Source organism: Hemiscyllium ocellatum, chromosome 33 (assembly GCF_020745735.1).
Source record: "Hemiscyllium ocellatum isolate sHemOce1 chromosome 33, sHemOce1.pat.X.cur, whole genome shotgun sequence".
Taxonomy (NCBI): Eukaryota; Metazoa; Chordata; class Chondrichthyes; order Orectolobiformes; family Hemiscylliidae; genus Hemiscyllium; species Hemiscyllium ocellatum.
In genome coordinates this window covers 22,628,404-22,653,827 of record NC_083433.1, presented here as the reverse complement: position 1 = coordinate 22,653,827, position 25,424 = coordinate 22,628,404, and the positions used below count along the sequence as shown (strand labels likewise).

The window sequence follows — 25,424 nt, the reverse complement described above, 5'->3', positions numbered from 1 at the left end:
AATGGGCTGAGAAGTGGCAGATGGAGTTTAATTCAGATAAATGCAAGGTGCTGCATTTTGGGAAAGCAAATCTTAGCAGGACTCATACACTTAATGGTAAGGTCCTAGAGAGTGTTGCTGAACAAAGAGATGTCGGAGTGCAGGTTCATAGCTCCTTGAAAGTGGAATCGCAGGTAGATAGGATAGTGAAGGTGGCGTTTGGTATGCTTTCCTTTATTGGTCAGAGTATTGAGTACAGGAGTTGGGAGGTCATGTTGCGGCTGTACAGGACATTGGTTAGGCCACTGTTGGAATACTGCGTGCAATTCTGGTCTCCTTCCTATCGAAAAGATGTTCTGAAACTTGAAAGGGTTCAGAAAAGATTTGCAAGGATGTTGCCAGAGTTGGAGCATTTGAGCTACAGAGAGAGGCTGAACAGGCTGGGGCTGTTTTCCCTGGATCATCGGAGGTTGAGGGGTGACCTTATAGAGATTTACAAAATTATGAGGAGCATGGATAGGGTAAATAGGCAAAGTCTTTTTCCTGGGATGGGGGAGTCCGGAACTAGAGGGCATAGGAACAGGGTGAGAGGGGAAGATATAGAAGAGATCTAAAGGGCAACAATTTCACACAGAGGATGGTATGGGTACGGAATGAGTTGCCAGAGGAAATAGTGGAGGCTGGTACAATTGCAACATTTAAGAAGCACTTGGATGGGTCTGGAGGGATATGGGCCAGGTGCTGTCAGGTGGGATTAGATTGGGTTGGATTATCTGGTCTGCATGGACAGGTTGGACCAAAGAGTCTGTTTCCATGCTGTACATCTCTACGATTCTAGTGGATTACAAAAACAAAGCCATTGCTATTAAGTATTTGCAAATACAAAAACAAAGTCAAAGTCTCCATAGTCTTTACCAGACTATTAGAGAAAGGCAATTGGTTGAGGCTTAACCTGAGAGTCACCATGCCTCAGGCAAGCGGAGAGGTGGAAAAGGAGAGTCCTTTATGGTTACCTTAACCAGTGCACGAATTGAACAGTGTTGGCATCACTTGCAAACCCAGCCAACTGAGCGAACCAATCCCCTTAAAAAAATACAAATCAAAGAAAAACATAACATACCTGGCAAACATAACAATACCAGAAGTCCTACACTCTACCACAAATGCATAAACGAGCAAGTGTATAAGCAAATACTTATTATCCACAAGTGGACAGATGCATGGATTTCTCATGAATAACAAAAGATGTCATTGCCACTTCACGTAACTCCTACAGACTTCAAATGACAAGCAATCAAACTGGTTAAGTCACTGACAAACAAAAAAGATAGGGTACATAAATCTGTGGGCAATGAGTGGGTCAGTAGCTAATGAGGTCTAAGTGTACTTAAAAGGTTGAGGGGTTACAAGATTCCCTACCAAAGAGGAACATGTTTGGAAAGATGTTAAATGAAGACAAGGAAAAAAATGCAAGGAATTTTAAAAGACTGGGATTATGAATGATTGAAGGCTGTCACTACTGCAATGACAAAGACAGGTAAAACAAGGGACTGGAGGAGTCACTGGATCTGCGGGAGAGCACGTTCAAAGGCTGTAAACAAAAGCTCAGGCGTCGGGCCTTTTATTTACCTGCCGGGGTAAAGTGAGTCAGATCTGTGTGGGAGCTTCCCGAGCTGGTCAGCCGAGTTTCCAAAAGGAGAGTGAGACGTCACAAAAAAAGAGTTAGTTGTGAAACGTGAAAGGGTTTAGAAAAGATTTACAAGGATGTTGCCAGGGTCGGAGGATGTGAACTACTGGGAGAGGCTGAATAAGCTAGGGCTGTTTTCCCTGGAGTGTTGGAGGCTGACTGGTGATTTTATAGAGATTTATAAAATCATGAGGGGCATGGATAGGATAAATAGTCAAAGTCTTTTCCCTGGAGTGGGGGAGTGCAGAACAAGAGGGAATAGATTTAGGGTGAGGAGGCAAAGATACAAGAGACACCCAAGGGGAAACCTTTTCATGCAGAGGGTGGTCAGTGTATGGAATGAGCTGCCAGAGGAAGTGGTAGAGGCTAGAACAATTGCAACATTTAGAACATAGAACATAGAACAAAACAGCACAGAACAGGCCCTTCGGCCCACGATGTTGTGCCGAACATCTATCCTAGATTAAGCACCCATCCATGTACCTATCCAATTGCCGCTTAAAGGTCGTCAATGATTCTGACTCTACCACTGCCACGGGCAGCGCATTCCATGCCCCCACCACTCTCTGGGTAAAGAACCCACCCCTGACATCTCCCCTATACCTTCCACCCTTCACCTTAAATTTACGTCCCCTTGTAATACCCTGTTGTACCCGGGGAAAAAGTTTCTGACTGTCTACTCTATCTCTTCCTCTGATCATCTTATAAACCTCTATCAAGTCACCCCTCATCCTTCGCCGTTCCAACGAGAAAAGGCCGAGAACTCTCAACCTGTCCTTGTACGACCTATTCTCCATTCCAGGCAACATCCTGGTAAATCTTCTCTGCACCCTCTCCAAAGCTTCCACATCTTTCCTAAAGTGAGGCGACCAGAACTGCACACAGTACTCCAAATGTGGCCTAACCAAAGTCCTGTACAGCTGCAACATCACTTCACGACTCTTGAATTCAATCCCTCCGCTAATGAACGCTAATACACCATAGGCCTTCTTACAAGCTCTATCCACCTGAGTGGCAACTTTCAAAGATCTATGTACATAGACCCCAAGATCCCTCTGTTCCTCCACCTGACTAAGAACTCTACCGTTAACCCTGTATTCCGCATTCTTATTTGTTCTTCCAAAAGGGACAACCTCACACTTGGCAGGGTTGAACTCCATCTGCCACTCCTCAGCCCAGCTCGGCATCATATCTAAGTCCCTTTGCAGCCGACAACAGCCCTCCTCACTGTCCACAACTCCACCAATCTTCGTATCATCTGCAAATTTACTGACCCACCCTTCAACTCCCTCATCCAAGTCATTAATAAAAATTACAAACAGCAGAGGACCCAGAACTGATCCCTGCGGAACTCCACTTGTAACTGGGCTCCAGGCTGAATATTTACCATCTACCACCACTCTCTGACTTCGACCGGTTAGCCAGTTTTCAATCCAATTGGCCAAATTTCCCTCTATCCCATGCCTCCTGACTTTCCGCATAAGCCTACCATGGGGAACCTTATCAAATGCCTTACTAAAATCCATGTACACTACGTCCACTGCTCTACCCTCATCCACATGCTTGGTCACCTCCTCAAAGAATTCAATAAGACTTGTAAGGCAAGACCTACCCTTCACAAATCCGTGCTGGCTGTCCCTAATCAAGCAGTGTCTTTCCAGATACTCATAAATCCTATCCCTCAGTACCCTTTCCATTACTTTGCCTACCACAGAAGAAAGACTAACTGGCCTGTAATTCCCGGGGTTATCCCTATTCCCTTTTTTGAACAGGGGCACAACATTCGCTACTCTCCAGTCCCCTGGTACCACCCCCGTTGACAGTGAAGACGAAAAGATCATTGCCAACAGTACTGCAATTTCCTCTCTTGCTTCCCACATAATCCTAGGATATATCCCATCAGGCCCACGGGACTTGTCTATCCTCAAGTTGTTCAAAATGTCCAACACATCTTCCTTCCTAACAAGTATCTCTTCTAGCTTACCAGTCCGTTTCACACTCTCTTCTTCAACAATACGGTCCCTCTCGTTCGTAAATACTGAAGAAAAGTACTCGTTCAAGACCTCTCCTATCTCTTCCTACTCAATACACAATCTCCCACTACTGTCCTTGATCGGACCTACCCTCGTTCTCGTCATTCTCATGTTTCTCACATACGCATAAAATGCCTTGGGGTTATCCTTGATCCTATCCGCCAAGGACTTTTCATGCCCTCTCTTGGCTCTCCTAATCCCTTTCTTCAGGTCCCTTCTGGCTATCCTGTATCCCTCCACTGCTCTGTCTGAACCCTGTTTCCTCAACCTTATGTAAGCCTCCTTCTTCCTCTTTACTAGACATTCAACCTCCCTCGTCAACCAAGGCTCCCTCACACGACCATTTCTTTCCTGCCTGATAGGTACATACATATCAAGGACACGTCGTATCTGCTCCTTGAAAAAGTTCCACATTTCCACCACATCCTTCCCTGACAGCCTATGCTCCCAACTTATGTTCCTCAAATCCTGTCTTACAGCATCGTAATTTCCCTTCCCCCAATTGTAAAACCTACCCTGTTGTGCGCACCTATCTCTCTCCATGACCAAGATGAAAGTCACAGAATTGTGGTCACCATCACCAAAATGTTCACCCACTAACAAGCCCATCACTTGTCCCGGCTCATTACCGAGTACCAAATCCAATATGGCCTCCCCTCTGGTTGGACAATCTACATATTGAGTTAGAAAAGTTTCCTGGACACACTGCACAAACACCGCCCCATCCAATCTGCTTGATCTAAAGAGCTTCCAATCAATATTTGGGAAGTTGAAGTCGCCCATGACTACGACCCTGTGGCTTCTGCACCTTTCCAAAATCTGTTTCCCAATCTGTTCCTCCACATCTCTGCTGCTATTGGGGGGCCTATAGTAAACACCCAACAAGGTGACTGCACCTTTCCTATTTCTGACTTCAGCCCATACTACCTCCAAAGGCAGATCCCCCTCAAACTTCCTTTCTGCAGCCGTTATACCATTTCTAATTAGCAATGCCACCCCCCCCTCCTTTTTTACCACCCTCCCTAATCTTACTGAAACATCTGTAACCAGGAATCTTAAAAGGTATCTGGATGGGTATATGAATAGGAAGCGTTTGGAGGGATATGGGCCAGGTGCTAGCAGGTGGGACTCGATTGGGTCAGCATGGATGAGTTGGACTGAAGGGTCCGTTTCTGTGCTGTACATCTCCATGCTCTATAATTAATTATTGTGCAGCTGCATGTTTTGGCCCCAGAAAATCTGAAAAAGAAACAAATTTCTAAACATGAACAGGGAATGAAAGGTTTTATAGATACAGGAGAGGGGCCTGATATCTCAGTAAAAGCAAAGAATTATTAAATCTAGATTAAATTTATATTAAACAGTAGTGTTAATAGTTAATTATAATTAATATTTTCCTACTTGGTTGTGTGTTTTGGTCAAGAGTAATTTAAGGTTTAGCAGGGTATCTCAATGCCATGTGTTGCAGTTTCCAATATGTGGGAATTTTTCAATGCTCCTGGCAATCAAAAAGTGCCACCAGCTCTGGATGTTCAGTGCAATACTAGAGGCATTGCAGAGATCTACAAGGCTGAGAATTACATCAATAGCATGTTGTTAGGAGTGTCACCCAGCAGCTTAAGGAAACACAGGAAAGCAAGTCAGTCAAACGAGGGAAGGCAGGCAAGTAAACCCCAGAAAGCATCTCACTCCAGAATAGTTATGTGTTGGAAAATGGTGGGTGGTAACAGCTTCTCTGGGGAGTGCCACCAGAAATCAGCTGTACTAGGTGGGAGAAGAGACAAAGGAAGAACAATAGTGGTATGAGACTTAATTGTAAGAGATACAGACAGGCTTTTCTACAGCTGCAAGTGTGACTCCAAGATGGAGTGTTGCCAGAGTCAAGGATCAGAAATTTAGAAAAATGAATAAGGTGGGGTGAAAGTGAGCAATGTTGCACAACTGGAAAAAGATAACATTGTAAACTCAGTTTGAGTCAAATAGTATGTAGGAGAAGTATGATTTCATGGATTATCCAGCATGTAGGAATAGGTAAGGAGCAGGATTGAATTAGTGAAAGTTGATTTTTTGACCCAATAACAGGAAGTGAGTGCAAGGGAATTGGGAAATACAAGGTTAGCAATAAAGATGTCAACCTTAGAGACATGGAAATCTATTAACTCTTCATACCCAGGTTGGAGGTGACTATAATCATGGATGGAGAAGGGGTTGAAGCAAATGTAAAGCAGTTTTGTACGACAGTAATTTCTGTAGAAGAAATGTGATCCGAGTTGGACTTTTGCCTTGCGGGATAAGAGTCACATAACGGCTTCACATCATATCCTGCAACATAAGTAGGTAGAATTGCAAGTCTACACTCTTGAGGGAACAAATGAACAATTTGGAGGGAATAAAACCTGTCAAAGATAAACAAAGAAACCAGTTAAATAGTTCTATTGCTGGGCAGAAGTTGGATTTAGTGGAGAGTCAAAGAATCTTAGAACGTTTGCAGCATTGGAGGTGGCCAATTGCCATCAAGCACGCCAGCTTTCTGCAAAATGATGTAAAAAGGGCCTGTTAAATCACCTTTTCCCATAACCCAGCAATTTAATTTTAAGCACTTATCCAATTCCCATTAAATATTTCCATAGAATCTGCCGCACAGCATCCCCCAAGAACCTCAGCTTCTTCTAGTTACCTTCGCACGGACATTTTAAAATCTTTTCTGACCTCTCAGGATCCCAAAATGATGGCCAGAAATGGACACAATTTTCTAGTTTAAGCTCAAACAGCATTTTTTTTAAAAACAGGTTCACCATACCTTCCTTCCTTTTGTGTTCCAACTCTATTTTTACAGCCCAGAATTCTGCCAAGACTTTTGAACAACCTTCTTAACCTGCCCTACCATTGTAGACATGTGCACATTCTTTGTTCCTACATCCTCTTTAGAATTATATCTATTGTCTTTTGTTATCACCCTCACTCTTCCTTACATTAAATTTTATCTATCATGCGTCTGCCAATTAACTCATATGTATCCTCCTAAACCTTTTACAACAAGGTTTAAGGTCATTATTTACCACAAGTGGTCCTAGCACAAACCCCATAAACATCACTAATAACTTCTTCCAGGAGGAAGAATTTTACCATTACTGTCCTGTATAGCGCGATATACAGGGAAACCTTGATTATCTGAACAAGATGGGTGGGCACTATTTTGTTCAGATAATCAATTATTTGGTTAAATGATTCAAAGCCTTTCCTCTGGGGGACACAGACAGACACATACGATGAGAGGTCACTCATTTAGAGACAGTGCCTGCACTCCCATCAGTCCAGGACTGTTCCGGCCAGCACTTTTAATCACTGTAAACAAAAGACACGATCAGTGCTGGACACATATCTTTGATGGAATGTTTCTGTCGGGACCTCGAGATCTCTGGATTATCCGATTTTTGAATAATTGGTATTCGAATAATTGATGTTCCTCTGGACTTGGAATTCATGCTGTCACTGTTCCTTTTATTCCATGGGCCTATTTTGCAGCCAAGGCCAGCAGGGCACATTTTTCAATGCGTTTTGGATATCCACAACACACATACCAACTACATTATTTCAACCATCTTCTCGGATACATCAAAACTCAAATCTTAAATCGATAAGTATTTCTTTTCACAAATCTATGTTTATTTCCAAAATTGATTCATATTTCTACAGCATTTTTAGAGTTATCCCCCACCACATTCTAATCTTAGCACTGACAATCAAGCATTGTATTTCCTGGAATTTAGAATGTAATTCATGATTTGATTAATTTCTGATATTAAAAAGGGGAACAGGTAGGGTAGATTAGAAAGAAATTATTTCTGATGGTTGGAGGGGCCAGGACTACAGAAAGGATATTAGTCTTAAGAATTAAATTCATCCCATTCAGCAAATCAAGAAGCACTGCTACAAACAAATACAGAAGGGTGATGCAATTTTAGAAATCTCTTCAGCAAACAACAAATGCAAGATGAATCATTAATTTTAAGCTAGAGATCAATTAACAAAAATCTATCTAAACTACTAGGGAAACAGGACAAACTAGATATAGAGAGCTTGGTCAGGGCATCCGCATAATCTCAGTGAATGGTGAAGTTGCTCGAGTGGTTTGAGAGACTGAAAAGGTCTCAACTTGATACTTTGCCCCTGAAAGGTGAGATGCAATAATTTCCTATTCTATATACTTTAGTGACTAGGAAGGATATAGCATTCCTACACTGAGGAATTAGGAAGTTTGAAGAAATTGCCTTTAACAATGTTTCATTTATCTATATTTTCTTTAACAATGAGAACCATTATACTGCAGCCAGAACATAAAATTCAGTATAAGATCATATCAAATAGGAACAAGAGTAGGCCATTTGGTCCATTGTGTCTACTCCATCATTTAATGAGATTTTGGCTGCACTAGCTATTCTACTTTCCTGTCTATCCTTGATTCTTCTGTCAATCAAAAATCTGTCCAATGTGCCCTTTAATGTATTCAATGATTCAGCCTCCATTTCCAAATTCCAAAGACTAATGATTCTCAGAAAATAAATTCTTGATTATCTCCTTCTTAAATTCTGCATTAACCCTGCCAAGCCACCTCAATCTTGAAATGTGTAAATAAAAATCACCTCTCATTCTTACAACATTCAATAAGCATAGATATGCATGCAACTTAAAAGGGCTAATACAGTTCAGTGAAAAAACTTGGATTCATATAATTCCTTTAGGGTAATTAACATCCTAAAATACTTTAAGGCATTAACAATATTTTACATAAACCAAGTGGGGATATTCCGGATGAGGTGCCTATGCCCGAAACGTTCATGCTCCTGCTCCTCGGACCATCCTGCCTAACCTGCTGTGCTTTTTCAGCAGTACACTCTCGACTCTGATGTCCAGCAACTGCAGCCTTCACTTTCTCTAAGTGGGGTATTAGGCAAATTAACCAAAGTAGAAAAAAGGAAGGTAAATGTGTAAGTCTTTGCAAAATTAGTAACATTAGCAGCAGAATTCAGGATGAGCTCAACTTTTCAAAAGATGGTCAGGTAGGATGCTTTGGGATAGCTCAATCTGGAGTTAACAAAGGCACAATAAAGGTTACAAAAGCAGATAAAGTGCAGCAAAAGCCAGGTCAGATGATATTAGAGGTGAAAATAGCTGATCTTAGCCATGATGCAGATTTCTAGTATCGCAACTCCTATTTGCAAAAGCATGAATTTGCCTAACCACATCAAAAAATAACAAAAATGAGCATCTGTGGGCAAACAACATGTATCAGCAATTTTTAACCTTTTTTAAACAAGCTCTGCATTGTGAATTCAATTATTTGCAACAGTGCTCAGGAATGGATACAGGCATATTCTCACAACATCCTTTCATACAAGGATCAAATACTGTTGCTACCGGTCAGATAGGTAAGGGTTGGGGTAAGTGGGAGTTGAATGTAGTTTATACTTGGGACTAAAAAGACAGCAGCTTCTGTCTTCTAAATTTTCAATGGAAGAAATTCCTGCTCACCTACTAGACAACAGGCAGTTTAGAAACAGTGGAAGGATCAAGACAGACAGAGATGAGACACAATCGAGGACAGGCCAGGATATTGCTGAGGGCAGCATGGAGATGTGAAAAAGGAGGGGGCTAAGAACAGATGCGTTTTGTGGAAAGAGGTTCTCTCCAGAGGAGATGCTTTGCAAATGGGAAGAGAAGTCATTGCAGGTTAACCTCTGAATTAATAAAACTCAAAGCATGTAAATGAAATCTCAACCAGCCTGACAAAAGTCAAAAGCTGTCCATCTGCAAGGACTAAGGAGCACGGATATTTTACTAATGTCACAGGCAATTAGGATGCCACTAATGGCTTAATGTAACTTTTTTTTGGTGGAAAACCCATTGGAAGGATTCAGATATTAAGAATGTTGGGCAGAAATTTAGCAGGCAGTAACACTTGAGAAGGAATGCAACAAAAATTTTCAAAGACCAATGGTACAAGGTTGGCTCGAGAGTTATGACTGATGATTTATCAAGAAGAGACAAAGGTTCTGTGTAAGTGAACAATTTTTAATCAGCTGACAAAGAAGCTGTAAGAGACATTGGGCTGTCAAAAATGCAGTAGGAAAGGGTTACGAGAGCAAGAGGTATAACACATTGGCAACATCAGTTCCAAGAATATAAAGTTAGAAAGAGCATCCAATAATAGTTAATTCATTGTCAGCAGTAAGCAAGTTCTAAAAGCGTAACTAAGAAATGTGACCAACAATAGAGTGGATCATAGGCAAGAAACTATTATGGAATACTATTAAATGTAAAAAATGTAATTTACCAATGCTGTTAAATCCAATTAAGGGAGTGCATGGAAGACTCTTGATAATTTAATCGATTAGGTAAATTATAACATTTTTCAGTTTCCATCCCACAAGAAAAATCCCAATATTAGGCAAAACATTAGTAGCGCATTTGCAACTGAAACTTTGCCATGACCAGTACTTCTCCCTAATTAACATCAAAAAACAGATTATCTGGTCATGTTGCTGCTTGCAGGTCCTTGTGGCATGCAAATTGGCTGGTGTTTCTTATATGACAACAAAGACTACATTTCAAAATTACACATTGGTTCTGATGGGTTTGGGGGATTCTGAAAATGTGTATAGGGTATAAGCAAGCAGGGAAAGAGTTAAGTTTGAGTTTTGTGAAGCAAGAGGTCCAGCTGAGCATAACTCAGATCAGATGAGAACGTATAGTTAACAATGGGGTGCTGGAGGCAAGGGTAATGGGTTAACAAGGTGGAAAAGCCATTTAACAATAGGTATAGTCATTTAACAATATTGGAAGCATTCAGTACATAAGATCAGTTTAGCAGGGAAAAGTATCCATTACACGAATCCAGTTAACAAGGTTAAGAACATTCACTGTATAACAGTAAGAGGTTTGGTCTTTGCTATTGATACTCGTTGATTGTAATGGTCACCCAATCAATATGTATTTGCCTTATTTGGATGCTCCTCCCTGTAAAATGACTATATAGTTCATGGAGAAACTATTGTTTGAGAGAAGACAGAGAACTTGTGTCTCTGCACCTTTGCAGTCATTCTCTCTCTAGGGCCCAGAATAAAGACGAAGGAGGTAAAACTTCACCGTCTCTGAGCGTTTTGCTTCAACTAAGGCGGGGGAACAGGATGACAATCCTGCAGCCTGACAAGTGGTACATAAATGCAAGTTTTAATTTGAGCAAAAAGGGGGAAAAAGTGCTCCTGAAAGGCTTGTTTTAAGTGTGGATTTAGAGTGAGAAATTTATAGCATGGAAATAGGCCCTTCGACCCAACTTGTCCATGTTCCCCTGTTTTCACATTTAGTCAAGTCCTATTTGCTTGCATTTGGTTCACATCCTTCAATACCTATCCGATCCATGCAGCTGTCCAAATGTTTGAGAGAGAAAATTGTACTCGTCTCCACTACTACCTCTGGCAACCCATTTTCAGACATTCATCATCCTCTAGAGAAGAAAATGCCCCTCTGGACCCTTTTCTATCTCTCCCTTCTCACCTTAAACCTATGCCTTCTAGTTTTCAACTTCGCTACCATGTGGAAAGGCTGTTGGCTACCTACCTTATCTATGCCTCTCATGATTTTATAGACCTCTATAAAGTCACCAATCTTCTACGCTCCAGGGAAAGAAGTCCCAGTCTATCCTGCCTCTCCTTGTAATTTAAACTTTCCAGTCCATGTAGCATCACAGTAAACCTTTTCTGCACTCTTTCCATTTAAATGACATTCTTTCTATAATCGGATGACCAGAACTGCACACAGTACTCCAAGTGTGGCCTCACCAAAGTTTTGTACAGCTGCAACAAAACATCCCAACTCTTAGCATGCCAAATGCCTTCTTCACTGCCAATTTAAAACAGTTTTCCAACTATGAGGAGTGTAGCCAAAGGTTTACTGATAAATACTTAGTTGTGTGACATACAAGTTATGAGTTACTGAAATTCAAGTATTATATTACTTTGCACTCAAATATTTCAAAATTCAATACACCTCAATCCCACTTTCTAAAAACATTCACAACTAAGTGTAAAACTTGCTGGAATCTTAAAGGGAAGGACAAACAACTTATCAGCATACCCTTATAATCTATTAAAAAGCTGCTCTGCTTAAGCGAACAATGCCATGCTAGTGAACCCATTGCTTCTAAGCAATCATAAACTTGGTTTAATTATGTTTTTCTTTTATAAGTTATAAAAAGGATTGAATTAGTCACCATCCACATTATTTCAACACTTTCATCCAAAGTCAGCAAATTAAAAAATACATTTTAAAAGTGTGAAATAGTATTTTCTATGCATTTATGTTTTCGTTCATTTATTTCAGTTTTTCATGCGGCAAGTTGTAACTTTTCTCCCTCCAAATTCAACCAAGAATTTTAACAGGAATACCCAAGCACCAGTGTTCATTCAGTGTAAGACACCAAACACTAAGTTGCACATCTCAATACATAATTAAAAGCAATTTGATTGTCACAGTCAGCATAAAGGAACATTATTAGGCAATATTTTAAATTAGTTGAATTGTTAATATCACCCTGGTTAAGCAGAGCAGTAAATAGCTTTCATGATGAAAATAAACTAAAGGTTACCAACACCGGGTCTGCATTTTTTGTTGTGGAATATCTCATATGCCCACACAGTGGCAAACATGGTGTGTCAGTGGTTAGCACTGCTGCATCACAATACCAGGGACTAGACAATTTACACGTTCTCCCAGTGTCTGCGTGGGTTTCCTCCCTCAGTTCAAAAGATGTGCAGGTTAGGTGGATTGGCCATGCTGAAATTGTTTGTAGTGTTCAGGGATGTGCAGGAGGGATGAATAAGCTATGATAAAATGCGGGGTTATGGGTATGATAGGGGGCTGGGTGTGGGTGGGATGGTCTTCAAAGGTGCAGACTTGATAGCCAAATTGCCACGTTGTGCCCTGTAGGAGTTCTATGATACAGATCTAAAAATCTTTCTTACGTCATGCAGATGATAAAAGGAACAAAGTGAACACAACATACATGGTCCAATAAATAGCCACAGTTCACAAAAAAGAAAGAAAATGCTAGAGAAACTCAGGTCTGGTAACACTGCCTGGTTCTGAGGAGTCATAGTACACTCAAAAGGTTAACTGTTTCTCACTCCACAGATGCTGCCAAATAGTCAGAGTTGTTTAGCACAGAAACAGACCCTTAGGTCTGATTTGTCTATGCCGACCAGATATCCCAAATAGATTTAGACCCATCTGTCAGCATTTCGCCCAAAACCCTCTAAACCCCTCCTTTTCATATACCCAACCAGATGCCTTTTAAATGTTGTAATTGTATCCTTCCACACATGCACCATCTTGTGTGTGAAAAAGTTGCCCCTTTTAAATCTCCTTCTCACTCCTTCTTTCCCCCCCCCCCCCCAGTCCCCCCAAAAAAAATCTATTCCAGTTTAGGGCTCTGCTGTGCTGAGGTAAAGACCTTGGCTATTCACCTTATCTATGCCCTTCATGACTTAATAAACTTCAGTGTGGTCACCCCTCAGCCTCTGATGCTCTAAGAAAAATAGCCCCGGTTGATTCAGCCTCTCCCTATAGCTCAAACTCTCCAACCTGGCAACATCCTTGTAAATCTTTCTGAACCCTTTCAAGATTAATAACATCCTTCCTATTGAAAAAATGCATTCTTTTTCATGAGAACAATATGGTGTATGATAAAAATACTAATAAGAACACAAGCATTAGGAACAACATGCCTATTTCCAACAGCTAATTCAATATGATCATAGCTGCTCATTTACTTCAATTCCAACTTTTGCAGTAGCTCTATATAAATTTACTTTCTTAATTTTCAAAGTTCTCTCATGCTCCTTCTTGAACATATTCAATGATAAAACAACCACAGTTCTCTGGGATAGAGAAATTTAAACATTCATTTGAATTAACACATTTCTCATCTCAGTCATAAATGTCACCCCCAACTCAGATGTTGATTCACAGTTCCAAGTTAGCCCAGTCAGGAAAAATATCCTGTCAAACTCCTTAAGAGCTTAGATTCTAGAAGAACAGGAAATGATCTCATTGAAGTCCAAGGTATGTGGGCCTAGTCTGCTCAATGAGAAGAGACTATGGTCTAGCGGTATTTTTGCTAAACTTTTAATCCTGGTTCAGGTTGTAAGTTTGCTCGCTGAGCTGGAAGATTTGTTCTCAGCCATTTTGTCACCATGCTCGGTCATATCATTAGTGAGCCTCCGTTGAATCGCTGGTGTTCTGTCTCACTTTCTATGTGTGTGTCTTGGTCTGTTGTGGTGGATGATATCACATCTGGTTGTTTTTCTGAGAGGTTGATAAATGGGGTCCAAATCAATGTGTTTTGTTGATGGAGTACCAGTTTGAATGCCAGGCCTCTAGAAATTCCCTTGCGTATCCTTGTTTAGCCTGTCCTAGGATGGATGCATTGTCCCAGTTGAACTGCTGTCCCTCAGTGTGTGTGTAAGAATACTAGTGATAGTTGAAAATGTGTTGCTGGAAAAGTGCAGCAGGTCAGGCAACATCCAAGGAACAGGAAATTTGACGTTTCGGGCATAAGCCCTTCATCAGGGCACATTTTCAGCTCTGATACTCCAGCATCTGCAGACCTCACTTTCTCCTACTAGTGATAGTTGGTCATGTCTTTTGGTGGCTAGCTGGTGCTCATGTATCCTGGGGGCTCATTTCCTGTCTATCTGTCCGTCCGATGTAACGTTCGTTGCAGTCCTTGCAGGGTATTTTGTATATGAAGTTCTTTCTGGTAGTTTTTGGCACAGGGCTCTAAGTTCATCCAGAGCTTTTCAGTATGTTGGTAGGTTTGTGAGCTACCATGATGCCAAGAGGACTGGTCATCATTTCCAAGATGTTTTTAATGTATGGCAGTGCAGCTACAGTCTCTGCGCATGTTGAATAGTCTTAATTAGGTTTATTGTGTAAGAATCAGCGGACTGTGCTCATCCGGTACCCATTGTTGTTGAATATCTTGGATAGGTGTTTATCTTCAGCTTCTCGTGGAATGTGTTGTGGCTCGTTTAAATAATATCCTGATGCAGCTCAGTTTGTGGGCATTGGGATGATTGTTCCAGTAGTCGAGTATCTGGTCTGCGTGTGTCGCTTCCCTGTAGATACTGGTCCGCAGCTCTCCACTGGCTTTTCATTCTACAGTGACATCATGGAAGGGGAGTATGATGTTGTTCTCTTCCTCTTTGGTGAACTTTATACCAGTAAGGTTGTTGTTTGCGTGCTTGTGGATTTCTTCTAATTTGTTCCATTTCGTGATGATGAAGGTATCATAAACATAGCAGACCCAAAGCTTGGGCTGGATCATTGGGAGGGCTGTTTGTTCCAACCTCTGCATAACTGCTTCTGCAAGGAATCCTGATATTGGTGATCCCATAGGCGTCCCATTGGTTTGTTTGTAGGTCACGTCAATAAAGATGAAGTGGATTGTGAGGCACAGGTCTACTAGCTTGAGGATGCTGATCTTGTTGATGGAGTGGGTATTGTCTGGTGTTTGTGTCCTTGGTTTGTCCAGTAGTGCGGCCCGTGTTTCTTTATCCTTAACTAGTATTCTTATACATTGACTATGAGAGACACCAGCTCAACTGAGACAATACATCCATCCTAGGGCAGGCTAAACAAAGACAAGCAAGGGAATTCCTTAAGGCCTGGCATTCAAACTGGAAGTCCATCAACAAACACATTGATTTGGACCCCATTTACCAACCTCTCAGAAAAAGAACCGGAAGTGATATCACCCACCACAACAGACCAAGACACAAATAGAAAGCAGGAAAGAACACTAGTGCTTCAATGGAGGTTCGCTGATAATATTACCTAGCATGGCGATGAAACATCCGAGAACAAATCTTCCAACTCAGTGAGCAAATTTACGACCTCAGCTACAAATCTTCTCAAACAAATCACAGATTGGTTCAAATTCTGCCATTCTGCCAAATTCTGACATTTGAATTCAATAATTAAAAATATCTGGAATTAAGAATCCACCATGAAACCATTGTCAATTGCCAGAAAAACCCATCTAGCTCACTAATGTGCTTCTTGGAAGGAAATCTGCCATTATCACCTGGTCTGGCTTATGTGTGACTCTAGCACAGCAGTATGGTTGTGCTGTGCTCTGATGAAAGTGACATAACAAGCCACTCAGTTCAAGAGCACTTACGGATGGGCAATAAATGCTGGCCAGCCAGTGACACCCAATGTCTCACAAATAAGTAAAACAAAACTTCTCAGGATAATCCCCTCCTCCCAGCAAGCAAGCAATCAGTCTGGTAAATTATCATACCCTGTTGAACAAAATTTTCTCCCAGATAAGGAGACAAAAACTAAATGCAGTCCTGCAGGTGTGGTTTCACCAATGTTCTATAAGATTGCAGTAGACTTTTTCATTCTTGCTGCAATCCATCTAATAATAAGAAAGCAAATGGACACATTATGCAATTACTTGCTGTACCTGCATGCTAATTTTGGGATTATTGTTTAAGACATCCAGGTCACTGTGAACATCAATATTTCCCTGCCTCATACCAACTTTTAAAAAATTCTGGTTTTTACAATTCTCTATATTAAATTCCTCTTGCCATTCTACTGTACACTCACTTAACCCATCTAGATCTCTTTGCAACCTCCTTATAGGTTACCTTCCACACAACTTTGCCTTCATCAGCAAGGACATATGAAACTTGGTCCCCTCACCCAGTCATTGATATAAATTTGAAGTGACTGAGGACCTGCATTGATCCTGTGGTACCCAATTAGCTACACACATGCCAATTCAAAAATCACTTATCTGTCCACTAATCTAGCCTCAACCCGTGCCAAAATAGTTTCTCCTACTTTTGTGATATAACCTTCTACATGGCACCTTATTAAATATGCGACATACATGGGTTCTGCCGAAGACTGGACCAAGGCAGACAGAACTGAACTGTTTGTAACTAGTCATAAATACAAGATTAAACAAAATAAAAATTGAGATTATTCTTTTCAGAATTAAGCATGTGAAAATTACTTCAAAGGTTTGTGCTGGGTGACTATTCAAAATTAGCTTGGAAAAGGAAAATTAAGGATAAAGGGGAGAGAAAGTGGATGGTGATTAGAACTTTTTTAGATTAGATTGGATTACTTACAGTGTGGAAACAGGCCCTTCGGCCTAACAAGTCCACACCGACCCGCCACCCACCCATTCCCCTACATTTACCCTTTTACTTAACACTACGGGCAATTTTCACCTAACCTGCACATCTTTGGACTGTGGGAGGAAACTGGAGCACCCGGAGGAAACCCACGCTGACACGGGGAGAATATGCAAACTCCACACAGTCAGTCACCTGAGTCGGGAATTGAACCCGGGTCTCTGGCACTGGGAGACAGCAGTGCTAACCACTGTGCCACCCACATTTGTGCACAGATATATTAGCTAGGAAGACTGCTTATTGGGAGGAGGGACAGTACAGGTAGGATAAAGGGCCTGTGACTTTTGATTTAGCTATTATTTTACTTCCTGTAATTGAAAAAGTTTGATGTTCATTGTGCTTCATCTATAAATCTAGACAATCAGAAAAAGCATCTGGAATTCATGGAGCTGACCACCACCCAAATCAATGCAATCAAGGAGGGTAGCTGGCAGTAAATAGAAAAACGTGACTAATTCTAACAAAAAAACACACTATCAAAATAACAAAGTTACCAGTGACTCTACTACTATTCAAGAAACCAGTATGTTGCCACAGTTTATTAAACTATAAGGACAAGGGCAGCAGATGCATGGGACCACCAGCTAAGTCACACACGTTCCGGACTTTGGAGATGCCTGTGTTGGACTGGGGTGTACTAAGTTAAAAATCACAAAACCAGGTTACAGTCCAACAAGTTTAACTGGAAGCACTAGCTTTCAGAGTGCTGATGGAAGGGGCAGCGCTCCAAAAGCTAGTGCTTCAAATTAAACATGTTGGACTATAACCTGGTGTTGTGTGATTTTTAACTTTGTACATCCTGACTTTGAAACAGTTCAATGTTCCTTCTCTGCTGTTGGTCAAAACCCTAGCACTCTTCCAAACATCACTGACGGGGTCTACACCTCAAAGAATACAATAGTTCAACAAGGCAAATCACCACCACCAAGAAATGCTTGCTTGCCATCCCATATTCAAATAGAACAAACTCGCCTGTACTCTGTAGTACCAAGATATTCTGATCTGTAAACTTCAAAATTAAAATAAAATGTAAAGTTAAACAAAAAATTCCACCACAACAGTAGTATAAAATATTTGTTAGGTTACAGAGAACCATATGATGTTTTCAACTTTATACTCAATATCCAAATAGATAACACAAACAATGAGAAAAGTTACGATGGGCATTATACATTGAAGATATCCACTGAAACAGAAGACGAAGAAGAGGTAATGCTGCTTTGTCTGAAACTAAGAAGAAATCTAACACCAAAAGTCAGAATCAGTGATAAGAAGTCAACAGTAAGTCATCTCAGTGAGGGCCACATACAGTTTATTCTGACATGGTTGTGGAATCAGAACGGTTCACTATAGAGAATAGCCAGAAGCATTAATCACTGCATCCTTTATAGATAGAAACTGGATAAAGCTGGAGGAAAAAATTTCAAGGTTGAGGTAAAAGTATCACAGACCAGATTTGATTGCCATATCAAACAGGTGGCTCAGACATATTGAGTCAAGTGCGTTCCTTCTAGAGCGCAACCTTCTCCTCTTTTTGCAGATTACTGAACACAACCTGAATGAGAAGGAATTGCCATTAAGTTCCACAAAGAATACACGTATGGATACTCATGGGAATTTATATACTAATCATGAAAAGAATTTGTACAAGTCACTCAAGTTCAAATTAATTGTGTGCACTTTTGCTAACTTAGCAAAGATTTAGAAACTAGCAAGTGATATAGAAACTAACTTGCTCAAAATAATAAAAAGGTCTGTAACAGAAACATTTTGATTTAGCACATTCAAATACAAATTCATCAGTAGAGGACAACTTACAGAAAGGATCCTTTATTTGAAAGGTTTCTTCCTGAATTTTCACCAGAAATTATAATTAAGTTCCATAGAAGACAATTCAATCTAGTGCATTTTTGCATTTAAACAACAAAAACAAAACATGCTACTTATGGACGCTGTGCAAAATACGGAATTATTACTTTTAAAACATTGACATTAAAGTTATAATAATATTCCAATACCTTTTTCTGTGGGTAGATTACCAGGAAATAACCTGTACGCAAATACACAAGATATTGTGCAATGTAATGTATTATGCAAATGCCACATGCTACTTTTTTTTTGACATGACAATAAATAGTTTTAACATTTTATTGCTTGATGGGTAGCATCAACCCCCTTCAAAATATCCTATGTACTGGAGGTGCCAAGCTATCATTAATGATGAGTTCCAAACTGACAAGTTTACATCCCTTTCATTTTATTACTTTTTTGGATATTTGTACAATTTAAAACAAGGTTTGAGTATATTCAAGTAGTGGAACACAGCTCACCCCAGCTATTACAGTGTATAGAACTCTCAAGTTAGATACAGGATGTAGAAAACAAAGCTTTGCTCCAAGAAAAAGTCTCAGCTAGCTAGATTGTTCCCTAAAGTCCACACCTAGGGAATTGTTCTTTAGCTTATCTCAGAAATGCCATACTCAAATTTAATTAACACTTGCAAAATAATTTAAGCAAGCTATACTGTAGCATTCAGTTACATTAACCAACACAAATTGTAACATTTGATGTTAACAAAGAGAATTATATTCAGAATTGCTTTAATACCATAACAAAACTTGACTAAACTAAAACATTAAGTTCACAAAAATATTATACATCAATGCTGATCCTGCAACAACTATCTCTAAATATGAAGTTTAAAAGAAAAGTTCATTGAACCTTAAACAATATGCTTAGTTCTTTGCTATCAAACTCTGGGCTGATCTATGGGCAAAAACAACAAGCATATACAAAAAGCATTGACAACAGTTCATATTGGAAGACTAGAACAAATAATTATATATTTCACAAAGAAACCACCACTGCAAGCAAGAAATTAATTTTTGGAAAGTGCCTATTTGTCAAATGAGTTGAAGGAGCCAAATTAATCAAATTGGGTTGGGATCAGGGAAAAGGGACTGATAACATGTAAAAATTACTTTAGCACCTTCTTTCATCACAACACTTGCTAAAATCCTTAATAAAAAAATGCCTTAAAAGTTTGCTTATAAGTAGATCACTCAGATGTGAGCAATTAATAACACTCCAAAATTTGTATATCAAGAATTGCAACTACAGCATTTATCTCAAAAATTACGAAACAGCATCTCTGCAACTTTACAACAAATGACTTTCTGAAACAAAAAAAAGAGAGCAACAGTTCAATAGATGTAGTAGTAGAAGATTAATAATCAATTGCTGTTAACAATAAAATACTCAAGATTTAAAACATGAGGCTTGTGATAATCTTTTATTAACAAGCAGAAGGACCAGCTGGAGTAGGCACCACCTGGAATATTTTATCAATCACCATGTACTTTTATATTACGTTATTTAAACTAATGCAACTTTTTACAGTAATATTGATTCACTTGTATTTACTGAGTACAAAAAGATTTGGAAAGGACCCATCATCCATTCCTAATTTCATAGAGGCCCATCGCTCTTTGCATTTTTCCTTATCTGTGACCTCTTGAAAATCTTGTGAAGTGATTAAAAAGGGAACTTTTAAAAAGGCATGTTTTAAAATTTAAAATAAAAAGCACAAGAGCAACTGTTGATCCACAAGTGAAGGCTGTGTAGAAAGGTCAGATATCTCGAAGCCTAATTACAATTCAATTAGAAAACAGAAACAAGCTAAAAGAGAGAGAAAAGGGAGTCTAAAGTCCCACATTAATGCAAGATTACCCGAGTTTAACACTTCTTGCATGAAGAAGGTATCTGACATGAAGACCAATTGAAAAGGTAAGTTCTATAAAGAAAATAACTATGATCCATTCTCTGGTCCTGGAAAACACTAAAGCATGCTACAGCTGAAGAAGGATTTCAAGTTTGCATTCGTACTTGTAATTACAGCAGCCAATTTCCATACAGCAAGATTCCACAAACAATAACTTGAGAAAGACCAAATAACCTGTCATGAGCAGTGCTGGCTAAGGGATAAGTATTGGCCAAGGCAATGAATTACTAAACTAAATCTTATGTTTCAAATGGACTGTTTATAATCTAACATGGCAATCAGAAGAGTCAAATTGGAATTTAAACTAAATGCATTAATTCAACACAAAAAGACTGGAGAAAAAAAGAGAAAAGACAAAAAGATTGTGTATATGCGCGCAGACGCGCACACACACACACACACACACACACACACACACAGTGGACTGTAAAAGTCAAAATCAGCACATAACATTTTACCATTTGCACAAATACTTTGCCTACCAAGGACTTGAAATACGTTGTGTATTATTTTGGAGTTCAAGCCCCAATTTTAACTTTAAATGCCTCAAAAAATAATGCTTATTGCAATTTTGATGATGTGGAGAAACTCCTTGTAAAGAAAAATGCAGTACACAAAAAAATGTATGTAGTGAACAAAACGCTCAGATGATACCTTTGGGAATAAGATTAAGTACAGTATAAATATCTTAAACACTGTTTCTGTAGAGCAAAAACTCACTGATGCATGGATTAATGTGGACTATTATGGAAAAGCAGAAATATTAAGGGAATATTAAAAACTAGATGCAGTTAGCTAAAATGCTAAAAGCCCCAAAAATCACCATTTTAGAGAATAATTTCAATCAAAATGCACAAATTGAATAAATACATATAGTAAAACCCTAAATCAATCTTAGTATATTTTGAACGACAGAGTTTTCTACAAATCTGCAAAGGTTATATATTTCTGCAATTTTCATGAGGGTTTTTTGTGTTTCTAGTTGCTGATAGTGCTGTGATGAGAAAGTTGGGTAACAGGCTAAAGCTGAAAATGTGTTGCTGGTTAAAGCACAGCAGGTCAGGCAGCATCCAAGGAACAGGGAATTCGACATTTCGGGTAAAAGCTAAAGCTCATTACATAGGACATTATATAAAAGATAGACCACGCAGAAGTGATTGGATGATGCGAAGCTTGATACACACATCTGGGGAGGGAAAATATTTTAATTCAAAATGCTTCGAAGTTGATGGACTACCCATCTTGGTACTGTAGTACAGCAACACAGCAAACACCGAACGGATTAATGCTCTTTGGCAAGTGGCCATGTGTTAGGAAGTAGAACAAGAAATAGTTACCCAACATCTTCACAGATGAGTTGACCAAATGAAATCTAAGTTATCCTGTACCACAACAAAGCTGTGACTATTGCAGCCTCATCAGATTCACTCGTTACCCCAACACCTCCCCTAAGAAACTGTACCCTACAAACAACTATGGAGTGCGAATTCCATTTAATCTGATACAGGAAACAATTAACTTACAACTGATTTATGGGTGGCGGGCGAATCATTTGAGGAACTCTCTCTCAATTTATAAAGTGTCCTCTAATTTTGGGTTCAGCAAGCTTAATAGTTCCAAATGGCTGAGCATTATTAAAGAACTAAGAGGTGCTGTTTGACTCACCAAAAAGCATTAATGTTACTGCTGCAAAATGAAAGATCAACAGAACCATATTAAAAAAAATATGACCCAAAGTATCAGATTCACATAAACAAAGATTTTAGAGCAATTTAACAATCCAGGGCAAGTACTTTAGACATGTAACATGCAGGTTATTTAGAGCATCTGCCTTCATCCAGTCCCAAAAATTGACCTGGATTTTGCCAAATTCAACTTTTAAGGCACACCTGCACCTTTTTGTTGACCAAGTTCAATTCCAGTAATTATGTTTAACATACTGGAAGTAGCATGCAGGTTGAATGATTCATAATCAAGGAAATTATCACCAACTAAAATAATGTAAGCTTATTTGCAAATTAAAATTATATGTAGAAGATGTGAAGCCAACACAAGTTAGTTATCCTGAACTTTCTGTACATTAAATTACTTCAGTTTCATGACATACTGAATATCACTTTTTCTTTTCCCAAAGTATAGCATTTAGAAATAATAGAATAAAAAAATAATTTGGCCAAATTGAGTGAATTTTATTTGTTTATAAGTGCATTGACACAGCAACTGAGCAGCACAATGTTGCATACTTCCTTAAGACAAAGTATCCATACCAGATCATACAAAACATATGCAGAAATATGCTGTTTTCAATACACAGGTATAAATAAGAGTACAACTCTCATTTAAGCATAAACATGCTTAACACACTGAACAAAGTATGATCAAAACAGAAATGTACTTTATATTTTACAAAATTAAAAATTCACAATATTCCCTCATACTGCTGTTCAAGTTTCACTTAAAAAAAACAAAAGCAAAGTTAAGGAAAACCTTCAAACAAGGAACACCCTTACTATACTGTCCTGAAACAACATGGTGCAATTCAATTTACCTACTCCTCTGACTTAATATAAAACATACTTTTAAAAAAACTCTGCATACTTTTAATTCAGTGCAAGATGAAACCATTTTAAAAACACACCAATCAAACCCCTACTTCATACGTGATCCGGTAGAACACACACCTACTCAACCAAGTCAAGACGAAGCAACACTATATCCATTCCACCCTCTTCCACAACAATAAATTAGCCAAAGCACAAATCTTAAATGCTCAATTAAACCATTCGTCCATTTTCCCATAATAAAACAAGTAGCAAACAGTCGAAAGGTGGTTAGTAAAACAAAGGATAAAACAGCAACCGAAGGATAATTTAGGCTTCCCCATCCTCCATAACAATACCTGAATAGAAAAACAAATCACCCTCCAAACGGAAAATACTCCAAAAAAAATTAACAGAAAACATTTATGTACGAACTCCCCACAATCTTGATTCATAATAGGGTTTAATAATTTTACACATAAACGCAGATATGGGAATAAGAAAATGCTAAATCTGGACTACAGCCTTGATTTGTGTGTCAAGTCTTTGAAAGAGAAAATCACGATCAAGCACAACCACTAATGTAAATGGACAAACTATTGGAATAAAATGGGTTACAGTACCTGTGCCATCGCTGGCTGATAGAGCCGGGGAGGAGATTTTAGGCCGCTTTGCTGAAGGCGGTCCGTCCAAGAGATTCTCTGCCATTTCTTCCCGAATTTAAAATTACACCTTACAACTTTTTGGATTTTTTTTAAACGAAACCGCAAAAGCTACGGATTGATCGAAGGTTTAAATCCCTCCCCCCCCGCACGGTAACAGAAAATAATTAATTCCCCCCTATCTCTCTCTTAAGTCTCAGAGCCTAAGGCCTAATGCCAGGCCCAGGTTTTTTAGGTCGATCGTCCATGGGCAATCAAAACCAGCCTACCCCCCCCCCTCCCCTCCGCCTCCAACACCCAAAAAAAATGAAAACGGAAGAGGGGAGGGAGGGTGTTTGGGGAAAGAAAATCTAAAAGAAAAAGAAAACGAAAGATTTAAAGTTACGACGGCTTCGCCGACGAAAACCACATCCCCAATCACTTCAGAAACGGTCTTTCCTTCCACATTCCCGACACCTCACATACAGATACATTTTTTAAAAAAAAGACGGGGGATTTTTTTTAAAACCCACTCCCCCCCCACCACCTTCTATCCAATAAAGCCAGAACGATTCATCCACCTTCTCTATCCCTCTCAAGAGAAAGCCTCCCGTTCTTCACAAGGGGGGAAAAATGGTGAGGAACCGTTTTTTAAAAAAAAATGTTTCTGGTTTTAAAAATTATTTTAAATAACGGACTCGGCATAAAAATGAGTTTTTCTTAAACTACTACTTTTCCCCTTTTTTCCCTGCTGTTGAATTCGTATTGCTGATATATTCCTCCTTCTCTTTTTTCTTTTCCTGTTCTTTTCTTCAACCCTCTCCTTCACCTCTCCCTTCAATCCGCACAAGCCCGAACCAAGTTTTTTTTCCTCTCTCTTTTACCCCCCTCCTCCTCTTTTCTCTCTCTCGCTCGCTCCCCCACTCTCGATCTATCTATCTGTCTATCGCTCGCTTCTCTCTCTCTCTCTTTCTGTCTCCTTCTCCTCTCTTCAAAACAAAATGGCGGCTTGTTGTTCTCTCGCCGAGCGCAGCGCAGCGACGTGAAAAAAAAGGGGAGAGAAGGCCCGGTGTTCGGTTCGACTCGGCTCCGGCCTCACGGAAACAGCCGAGCAACCCCACTCTCCCACGTGACTTCAGCCTCCGCTCTCCCATTGGTCAGTGGGCCTCCCGCATTACGTCATCGAGCTCCCCATTCCCCAGGTTCCAGCAACCTTTTCCCTTCTGCAACAGGGGAAGGGGAGCTGGTTTTGATGGATCAGAACGTATACGCAGGATTTTTTTTTGTTGTGAGTGCACACAATATTTGGTTGGAAAATACTATTTTCCCTTCCGTTCCATCTTGGATTGCACACTGAATGGGAAAGGATATCCCCTGCTTTCGCTCTCTTCACGCATAGAATTACAATGAATGTTTATATCACAGATGTATGTACACACAAAATAAATTGATTGATTCTGCATATTTGTCAACTTTTTCCAAGGGACAATGA

At 39.7% G+C, this 25,424-nt stretch overlaps 1 protein-coding gene across 1 annotated transcript in view; it reads right to left on the bottom strand.

Moving 5' to 3' along the window:
• LOC132831480 (histone acetyltransferase p300-like) overlaps positions 1–24,933 on the bottom strand; it is a 123,475-nt gene extending 98,542 nt beyond the window's left edge. The window contains exon 1 of the mRNA XM_060849644.1: positions 23,915–24,933. Within this exon, the coding sequence (XP_060705627.1) occupies positions 23,915–23,999 (85 nt within the window). The 5' untranslated portion in view covers positions 24,000–24,933. The remainder of the gene's footprint in view (positions 1–23,914) is intronic.
• Positions 24,934–25,424: the final 491 nt, after the last annotated feature.